This window comes from Canis aureus, chromosome 26 (genome assembly GCF_053574225.1).
Source record: "Canis aureus isolate CA01 chromosome 26, VMU_Caureus_v.1.0, whole genome shotgun sequence".
Classification (NCBI taxonomy): Eukaryota; Metazoa; Chordata; class Mammalia; order Carnivora; family Canidae; genus Canis; species Canis aureus.
In genome coordinates, this window is record NC_135636.1 from 48,468,167 (window position 1) to 48,478,310 (window position 10,144).

A 10,144-nucleotide genomic window follows, 5' to 3' on the forward strand; every position below is an offset into this window, starting at 1 on the left:
AGGGGGGTGGGTGAGGGACTCAGGGCGGGACAAGCAGCAGGTGGTAGGGAGGTGGGCGAGGGGCTCGGCCGGCAGCGGGGGGCGGGGGGGTGGGCGAGGGATGAGGTGTAGGCACAGGGGGCAGGTGGGAGGCGGTGGGCGAGGGGCGGCGGCAGCGCGGGCAGCGGGAGCGCCAGGTGCAGCGCAGCCTCCGCCTCCGAGTCCCCGTTGCTAGGCAACCGGTCTCCCCGGCGACGCGGGACGCGGAGCAGGCGCTGGGGGGGCGCCCGGGGCGCCGCAGACCTGAGCCCGATGGCCCAGAAACCTCTCAGCACGGCCGCTGCCCAGCGCATGAACCTCGTGGCGCAGGACGAGATCTGGTAACGCCCAGCATCCGCGCCCCGGTGGGCCGGCGGGTCCCGCCTCAGGTGCACACACCTGGCGGCCTCAGCGTCCCCTCCAAGTCCCGGGGGCGGGCGGCCCTGGGCGCGAGGACTGCGCGCTGGAGGGGGCCGGGGCGCCGCTGGGGACCTGAGCGCCACCCGAGCGCCTTCCCCCCTCTCCCAGGCGCACCGCTAGAGATGAAAGATACTGCATCTGGGTTTGCAACCATCTGCAAAGCTTTGCTTGTTGAGAGCCGACTAACATGTTATTTTTAAGATTTGCCGGATTTTTTATTAAAAAAAAGAAAACAAAAATCTTAATATTTATTCAGTTTGAATGAGAGATGAATATGCTTCCTACATTTCTCTTGATTCTCCTTTTTTAAATAATAAGAAATCTTTAAAAAATCCATTTTCTAAAAGAATTATGTTGAGCAGACATTTGTAATGGATGTTTTTATGTGACATTCTATTAAATTGCTAAGTATACTATTTCTTTGAAGTTTCAACCAATATGAGAGCTTATTAGTAGATGCAAGGAAGTTTAGTAACAATAAAGCATAACCACTTACCTCTTAAACTTAAGTTATCTTATTTGCCATCTCTCTGATTTTTTCCATTTCCTTGTAAAAGCTGTGTTAATCTCTTCATATTTTCTTTAAACTGGTTTTGTTTCACTCAAATTTATTTTTATAGGAAACTTTATATCACTCTTGTCCATGGAAAGCCAGTATCATTTGGCATAAAATACACGACTAGTAATTTCTTTAATCTTTATCTTTATCCAAATACCTCCTACTTGGATCCTATAAGGTCACCATAATAGGCATGTTCCATCCGTTTAAAATGCCCCTTCCAGGGGCGCATGGGGGCTCAACAGTAGAGCGTCTGCCTTTGGCTCAGGTAAAGATCCCAGGGTCCAGGGATCGAGTCCCACAGGAAGCCTGCTTCTCCCTCTGCCTGTGGTTCTGTGTCTATTTATTCTCATGAATGAATGAATGAATGAATGAATAAACAAACAAAATAAAGTGGCTCTTTCTCCCTTCTCCACCAGACAAGCTCATACTCACCCTCCAAGACCCAAATCAAATGGCCCATCCTATGTGAAGATAGCTGGCTCAACCTTTAGACTGTTCTTCTGTCCAAGGTCCAAAGTGGCTTCTGAGCCCCAAAAACGTGACTGGTCCAAATTGGAATGAACGGTAAATGTAAAACACACACCAGATTTTGAAGATTTCACACATGAAAAAAAAAAAAGTAATATTAACTTCATCTGCTTACTTTCTTTTTTTTAAGATTTTATTTATTTATTCATGATAGACACAGAGAGAGAGAGAGAGAGAGGCAGAGACACAGGCAGAGGGAGAATCAGGCTCCATGCAGGGAGCCTGACGTGAGACTCGATCCTGGAACTCCAGGATCGCGCCCTGGGCCAAAGGCAGGTGCTAAACCACTGAGCCACCCAGGGATTCCCCTCATCTGCTTACTTTCACTTTAAAAACTTTTTTGTGTGTGTGGCTGCTAGAAAATTGTTCATTATGTACGTGGCTCATATTTGAGGCTCATTTTACATCTCCATTAGACTATACTCTGCTTAAGATGCTCAGTGTCCAGGGCGGTGGGGTGGGAGAGAAAGCTTGTTCTGGGGCCTCCAAAACTGTTGAGACACTGGGGGATGGGAGGAGGGGCAGGCATTGATTCCAAAATAGGAAAAGAAACTTGAAAATCAAAATTTTGACACACCAGCTCTCAACTAGTAGGCCATTAATATATAAATTGTATTTATATTCTATATAATATATATTATAATTATAGCAAATATATTTATGTATATTATATATATAGCAAAAGCAGGGCCAAGATTAGGACGGGGCAAGTGGGGCACCTGGTGGGCAGTATTTCAGAAGGGCTCACTCTCAAGGTCATGCAAATGCTGGCTTTGTACTTGTAGGAACCCTGGAGTGAGAGCAGCCCCTTACATTTTGCACCCCACATGTCTCACTCAGCACACCAAAGTGAGGAGTCTAGTTCCTAGATGCCCTAGATGGCCCCTCAGGCAGAGCCAGCCTCAGGGCCCATCTTCTCCCCAAGGCATCACTCAACCAGCCCCTTTGGTTCTTTAGACTGTGTCTGTCTTCCAGTCCCCAGCAACAGGGACTCATGCTCCCCCTGACACCTGGCTTCCTCTCTGGTATAGTCATCATCCAGTCCACGTACATTACAAGATGTAACCTTTTCCCCAGTGGACCGACCCTTTTAGGGTTTGCTACTTTAACCCTTCTTGAACTTTCCTTTTCAGGAAATACCGCCTGAAGGCTGAAGGCGAAGCACGGCAAAACTGGGCTCAGAACTGGGGATTTTTAACAACCCCTGTCGAGGAGGTGAGTAGAGATCTGATGAGCCCAGAGGTTATAGAAGTGATCATTTCAAGGAATACATGGTCAGGAAGTGTATACTTTGCAAGAATAAAGGTAAAGAGAGCGTTGTGTATGAAGACTGCTAACTCTGAAACCTATAGGTCCCTTCCTTTCGTGAATTTATTGAGCATCTACTACATGCCAGACATCCTCCAGACGCCTCCTCTGAACTAGCTCATTTAATCCCCACGACTCTTGGGCAGAGGAGGGCGTTGTCTTATGCCCATTTTATAAATTAGGAACTTGAGCTCAGAGACTTGCAAAGTCATACAGCTAACAGAGGAGAAGCTGGTGTGTCTGATTCCAGGGCCATGTGGCCTCAGACAGCCCATCTGTAAAAAGGATGAGAGTCCTCTGCTGCCTCGCTGGGCAATGTTGAAGTCCAGATGGGATGGGAAGTAGAAGCCGGGTGAATATATGAGGGATTACTGGGAAAATATTCTTGGTCTTTTCCTAAGCCAGCTAGGTAACAAGGACAGACCAAGGGTAATGAATAGGGAGCAGTACAGATGCCAGCAGAGACCCCCAGCCCCAGGCAGGGTGAGCTCCATCACCCCAGCTGAGGGCTGCTATACAGAGAAGACAACTGCATATTCCCATTGTTTAAGGGAGCCCAGAATTCCACATGTTTAAATGAAATCCAAGTCCAGAATAGTGGCTCAGATTTATAAAACACATACAGATACCAAATGCCTGTGTGGGCTTCGGTAGGACAGTGGCCACCAGGCTCCAATCTTCCAAACTGACCCCCCAGGACACAACGCCTGGAAGCCACATTTCTTTGGAGGGAAGCGGACCCACAGAAGAGTCGCATAATTCAAAACGTTCATGATTCAAGGCAGCGTAACCCCACTTGTAATTCACCCCATCCCACTAGCTTTGAAATTATGCCATTCTTAATGAGGATTTTTTAATACTTACAGTTATACAACTTGAAATGTTATGCATAAAATGAGTCCTTATTAATATAAAATGCATAAAAAAGAGTCTATATTAATATTCCTTATATGTAATTAAATTGAGATTTCAAAGAGTTTGAAATTGCTTTAAAAATTAAAAGGGGGTGGGAGGATGGGGGCTCTCCTCTAATATTTTAAAGATCGGTCCTGGAAGCTTGTTGGCAATCTTTTATTTGAGTCAGTAACCAGTGAAGTTTTCTCGAATTATGACTCGGGAGGATAAATTAGCAGGTTGCTAAAGGTGGTAGGGACGCGGCGGTTAATCGCTGTATCTGGAGGCTGAGCGGCCGCTTCTGAACCGTGTGATTGAACCAAGCCACCCAAGCCACCGACGATTCTGAGCGTGGCTTTGGTCATCTGCAAAACGTGGGGTTCTTGGGGGAGCTCCCGCTACCCTCCCCTGAGGCTTCCCGTCTCTGGGGGTTGTGTTTGCAGCTGCTCAAGGGTGAAGAGGAACCCCCCACCTTAAAGCCCAAAATCGAGCTTCCCCAGCGGTTCCGCATCCGGCCAGTGACCCCAGTGGAGAAGTACATCAAGGTTCGCAAAGTCCTTTTGAACACTTGTTTTCCTAAGTTAAGAAATAAGTGTGTTCGCTCAGGGCGCACAAAGCCAACGGCCAAAGGTAAGACCACAGCAGCCCCTGGCTCATGGGGACGCCAGGTTCCACTCCATGTCCTTTGCAGCCCACAGGTGGGGGGCACATCGGGTCACTCGTCCCCATGCCAGCAGGAGCCACTGTGGCCAGCTCTGCAGAAGGGGAGGGCAGCCAAGGGCATGAGGGACCAGTGTCAGCAGACACTGGCAGGGACTGGGCAGTAAGACAGGGCGGGCAGAGGCCTGAGCTCTGGAGTCAGACCCCGGAGGCCCAAGTCCTGCTCAGCTGCACACCTCCTGTGTGGTCTCACGAGGGGCTCGATTGCACTGTGGTTCCTTCCCCCCCGAAAAGGGGGCTCACGGAAGCACCTACTGCAGGCAGTGGCAAGGATTTGAAATGTCACCTGGTACTTTCAGAGAGTACTAGTGACTGTTAGCTGTGGTGGGGCCAGGCGCTCAGCGGGGGACACAGTGGCGAACAAGAAGACAGACTCCAGCCCACGAGGCTGCCTTGGGGGCAGGGAGGTGGGGAGGCCACCGTGAAACAAGAAATTCAACAAAAAAGTTTTTTTAAGATTTTACTTATTAGAGAGAGCGCGCTTGAGTGGGGGAGAGAGGCAGAGAGGGAGAGGGAGAAGCAGGCTCCTCGCTGAGCGGGGAGCCCGACACAGGGTTCGATCCCAGGACTCCGGGATCATGACCTGAGCCCAAGGCAGACACTTAACCCACTGAGTCACCCAGGCGCCCCTCCACAAAACTGCTATTTGCTGTGCTAGATGCCACGGAGGCAAGAGACAGGTGAGGCTTTGGAGGGTAACAGGAGATGGCACAGCGCCCACTGGGCTGGGGACTGAGGGTGATGAGGAGCCAGCCCTGGAAAGGTTTTCCGGCAAAGGGAAGAGCATGCACAAAGGCCCTGAGGCAGAGCAAAGCTCGGTATGTTGCAGGAGCAGCAAGAGATGCCGTGAGGCTGGAGGTGGGTGAGGCGGGGGCGGGGCGGGGCGGGAGGGAAGTGATGTGGACGGAGAAGCGGGCAGGGCCGGATCCCACTGGACCTCGGAGGCCAGAGCAAGGCGCGGGGCCCATTCTGCAATGGGAAGCAGGGCTGCGGCACGGTGCCAGTTGCCTTTTTCAAAGACCACTGCGCTTGCTGAGTGAGTAATGGGGCGATCCCGGAGGGGAGACGACTTAGGAGGTCTTCCCACTGAGACCGGTCAGCCATGGACGCGGGTCAGACGCCTCTAGAAAGTGCTGAGCTGGGTACATCCCGGGCCTCCCTCCGCGGGTCTGTCATTTTGGTCCTGGATTCTGCTCTCTGCCAGGCCTCGGAGAAAGCAGTTCTGTGTCCTGTCCCCTGAAGGGATGCAAACGCCCACGGAAGGTGGCCAGGGGTGGGAGGAGTAGGCTCTGTGGCGTCTCTTCTCCTGAGGCGCTCGGGTCTGACACAGCAGCTGGCACAAGGTGAGTGCGCGGTGCGTCACGTCTGGTGGCTGGATGGGTGCACAGTCCCCTGAGGTACGCTGAGAGCGACCCCTGGTTATACTGCAACATAGATTCACTGCTATTTTAGAAATACAGCAAAAATAAGACATTAAAATATCCATACATATCCTGACCCGTGGTTAACATCTTGGGCCGCTCCTTCCAGATGTTTTGCTATGTCTTTCTATTCCACCCCAAAAAAACAAAAAAACAAAAAAAACAAAAAACCTAGCTCTTACCATGTCTTGGCTGCTCACCATACTAAGGGCTTTACCTCGTCATCTTATTTTCACAAGAACCCTCGAAGGTAGATATAATCACCGCCAAACCCATTTTGTCCTTGAGAAACTGAAGCAGAGGTCCTGGGGGTCACGGACCTTCATCCGGGTGAGAAAGGCGCTTTGCCCACTTCCTTCTGAACCTCCCTCCTCGCTGAAGAAATGGTCTCCTTCTTCCTCCTTCCCGTCCCTTCTTCAGAAGGCTAGAGTCTTTTAAAAATCCATTTATTGTTAACGGATGTCCTATACCCCAAACGGAGTGCTCGGACCCTCGGGAGCCGTTGTGGCCAGACACTGGACGTGCATATGCAAGCGTGTGTGCGTGGATCTGTAGCCTTTCTTTTTTCTTGTCGCACTAATTATACCATATTTTCTGTGTCTCCTGCACCTTTTATTTCCGAGCAGCGTATGTTCAAAGTGTCCCACCTCAGAACATAGGCACCTACCTCGCCCTGTTACACTGCTGTGCGGCATCCACTGAGCAAGTCCCCTGCAGGTGACACGTAGGCTGAGTCCAGTGACCTGCTCTTCCCCCGGGGCTGCAGCAAACTCCCACACCAACAACCCTGCTGTGCATGTGCGCAGATATTACGATGTCTTAGGACAGGTGCCTAGGAATACCTGTCAGCTCAAAGGATGTTTGCATTTTCATTTTTCGTACATAATTGCGCTAGTGCCCTTCACGGACAGTGAGCCAACCTGTCCTGCGACCACACTCTGGTTAACAGCAGTGTTTTCATCTCCCTGCCAACCTGGTGGATGAAAGGTGGCCTCCCAGGGTGGATTTTGATTGCATCTCCCTTACGAGTTGGAGGGAGACGTGAAAGCTAGTCTGGGTGTCCCAAGGGCCCGTCTGGACAGCCGAGGCAGCGCTGGCCCCTCCGATACCTGCTGACCACCTTCCCTGAATGTGGCCTTTCAGGAGATTAATTTTAGCACTTCACCAGGAACATCTGTTTGGGGGCTGTGGGTGCCAGCGGCAGCCAGCCCGCCAGGACCACCCCCTGTACCAACGCCTCACGTACCAATCCCTTGCGCTGAGCGCGGAACGCACCACCCCAAGCATCTGAAACTGCTGTCTCAGGTCTCCTGTGATGTCTTCATTCAAATAAAATATTCCTCATGTTGTCTTCATTCAAATCACCCCATAAAAGCAGAACGGAACATCATTTCCAAAGGAAGGGGGGCGGGATGTGGCCGGAACGTCTGCCCTCTTTTCCCACATATTTCAAGTCTTCCCAAGGAATTGACAGATGAAACTGTTTTTTCATCTCAGACAGAGATGAAAACCCTTTGGTTTTTAATTAAATTCCATTGCTTTCATTCCCGTGGTCTCTACAGTTTGGGGCGTGCGTGGGTGTGTATACACACGTATCATAAAGCCTTCTGATCAGAACCAGCAGATTTATAACCGCCAGGATACCATCTGACAATATTGTTGTATATTTTGTAAAGGCCCATGTGAACTGTTGCATTTGATATTTCTACACCTGACTTTTTCCCCGCTTTTTGCTCATTTGTCAAGTGAAAAATATTTTAGTGGACGTCATGAATTAATGTAGTAAGTGTGACCGCATAAAGAAATGTATTTGGGGGGCACCTGGGTGCCTCAGGGGTTGAGCATCTACCTTCGGCTCAGGTCATGATTCCGGGGTCCTTGGATCGAGTCCTGCATTGGGCTCCCCATGGGGAGCCTGCTTCTTTCTCTGCCTGTGTCTCTGCCTTTCTCTCTCTGTGCCTCTCATGAATAAATAAATAAAATTTTGAGAAAGAAAGAAAAAGAAAGAAAGAAAGGAAGGAAGGAAGGAAGGAAGGAAGGAAGGAAGGAAGGTATTTGGTGTTCACGACTTTCACGGGGAGAAGTCTCAGCATCCCGCTGATTGGAGGGTGCTCACCTTGGGTGCGCTCTGCTTAAGGATATTGTTCTTCTCTGTCTTTTCCCCATCAGGCCTCACATGCCGATCCTGATGCACCCGTGGACATGGCTCACGTCACTGTAGGCTCCAGGTGGCTAACCCTCATGCCTTTCCGCTCCAGGTCCTTGCGTCCCCTCCAGTCCCGAAGACGACCCAGGGCTTCATCGGCTGGAGATCCGGGGTGCCGAACCTGAACAAGTGTCTGGAGCACGATTATGAGATCAGGAGCTGCAAGGGGGCATATGCCAAAGAGCTAGGCTGGCCGAAGCAAGGCATCCACTGAGTCCAAGCAGATCGCAGCCTCTGGGCAAGAGCGGGCCAACCACCAGGCACCTGGTGTCCATGCCCAGGGACGGGAGTGCTCCCCAGCAGATGCCGTTCCCCTCTACATTTGCTTAGTGGATGCTGCAAAACATATGAAATAACACTTTAACTTTTTCAATTCATCGACCCTCCCTTCCAGAACATTCTCATCACGCACTCTTCCTTGGCTAATGTACTGAATAAGATAAAATAGATGCATGATAAATTTTTTTTGATATCTTGGGAATTTCTAACTATGACTTGAAGAAAAGAGACATGATTTAATTTTAAGATAAAATGTTGTCTAGGTCCTATAATGTTGCTTTCAACCCTATACCTCTCATTGCCTGTTTATAATGAGATTGTTGACCAGGGAGGGGTCTCTGCACCCAGATATTCTGGTCCTGCTTCTCAGGAGGGACGAGTACTTTGAGGATCCCTTGACTCACCTTTCCCAGAATATCTGCAATAAGTCAACCACTCCAGACCCCAAGGAGTAAGAAAGCAGAGAGTTTGCAAGCTGCCTGTGGAAGCTGGTTTGCATACGTTCCTGAGTAGCAGAGCTTGATGCCTTCTTCAGACTTGGAGTGGGCAGGGCGGGAGGGCCGTGCTCAGTGACCTGCCCTCCAGAGACACACACCTTCCCCCCTTCAGTTGGTCCACATCACTGCTCACGGGGTGGGTCCCTCCCGGTGTTTGCTTGACTGGGGCCCGGGGGGACTTCTATATGGTGCAATCCACTTACAAGGCCCATGCACCCCAATTTTTCCTGTCCACCTTCCTATCCAGGTGTGGATGGATGTGTTTTACTGATCCAAGAATCTCTCATCTAGAACCTTCCCCCCACCCTGAGCACTGACCTCTCTGTCCGGCTTCTAAGTTAACTCCATGACCTTGAGGGCACCAGATACCAGAGGGACAGAAATCCTACTGAATCTGGGCTACTCCTTGCAAGGGGGGCTCAGAGCCTGTCAATCCTAGAAGCCGCTGGCAGAAGGGCTTCTCGTGTTCAGAGACGTTGTTCCCTGTAAAGTCTGCAGAACGTGATTTGAGCGAGCAGCCCTCTTGCTCCAGGCCTTCAAAGCCAGCTATGCCAGTGCTAAGAACAGAGCCACTGTGAGCGGGGCACCACCTGCCACCGTGGCCACACAGCCACCAAGAAATCCCACAGTCGTCATGGCCCACATCCCACCTGCCACCCACAGACCACACATTTGAAGGAGAATGTCACAGCGCCTTAGGTTCTAAGAAGAAGGTATTAGGGGTTGAACGGAGCCCCCCACCCCCAAAGAATGATCTGTGGGAGTCCTAATCTCCCGTACCTGTGACTGTGACCTGGAGTAGACAGTAGGGTCATTGCAGAGGTCGAGATGCGGGATGCAGCCGTCCTGCAGGAGGGAGAGCCCTTGATCCCATAGAACCAGAGTCCTTGCAGGAAGAGGAGAGTCACCCCCAGGGAGGAAACGGCAGCCATGGGAAGGACAGACACGCAGGGGACGAGGCTGCAGGGGACGGGGCAGAAACCGGAGTGTTGTGTCTACGAACCAGGGAAGGCCAAGGATTGCCGGCAGACCTCGAGAAGCCCGGAAGAGGCAATGAAGGGTTCTATGCTCCAGGTGGCAGAGGGAGTGCAGCCCTGTGACCCCTGACCGCGGGCCTCCAGACCCCAGAAGAGCGACAGGACCTTCTGTTCCTCTAAGGCACGCGGTTTGGTCCTGCGGTTTGCAGGTCAGGAGAGCAGAAGAGTGCAGAGCTGGATGCGCCTCCGCCCCTCCTCCCCTGCCTGGGAGCCCCATCCCACCCCAGCCCCCCGCCCCCACATCTAGAGCCTCT

At 51.2% G+C, this 10,144-nt stretch overlaps 1 protein-coding gene across 4 annotated transcripts; it reads left to right on the top strand.

The window, feature by feature from the left end:
* Positions 1-233: 233 nt before the first annotated feature.
* Positions 234-8,537, top strand: CIMIP1 (ciliary microtubule inner protein 1). Of its 4 annotated transcripts, none has more exons than XM_077873712.1 (4): positions 234-359; positions 2,662-2,743; positions 4,174-4,275; positions 8,130-8,537. In XM_077873712.1, exons 1-4 carry the CDS (start codon positions 292-294, stop codon positions 8,289-8,291), a joined length of 414 nt encoding a protein of 137 aa, XP_077729838.1. In that variant the 5' UTR covers positions 234-291; the 3' UTR covers positions 8,292-8,537. The 4 variants fall into 4 exon arrangements, with proteins under 4 accessions (XP_077729838.1, XP_077729840.1, XP_077729837.1 ...); XM_077873714.1 differs by having other exon boundaries at positions 4,174-4,360; positions 8,041-8,268; XM_077873711.1 differs by having other exon boundaries at positions 4,174-4,360; positions 8,130-8,268.
* Positions 8,538-10,144: the final 1,607 nt, after the last annotated feature.

What these genes read in the sequence shown, in the direction of transcription:
- CIMIP1 (XM_077873711.1), top strand. Translation starts at nt 292, where the DNA reads ATGGCCCAGAAACCTCTCAGCACGGCCGCTGCCCAGCGCATGAACCTC. An exon ending in GTGGCGCAGGACGAGATCTG is followed by an intron (nt 360 to 2,661) that starts GTAACGCCCAGC and finishes TTTCCTTTTCAG; the next exon opens with GAAATACCGCCTGAAGGCTG. An exon ending in TAACAACCCCTGTCGAGGAG is followed by an intron (nt 2,744 to 4,173) that starts GTGAGTAGAGAT and finishes TTGTGTTTGCAG; the next exon opens with CTGCTCAAGGGTGAAGAGGA.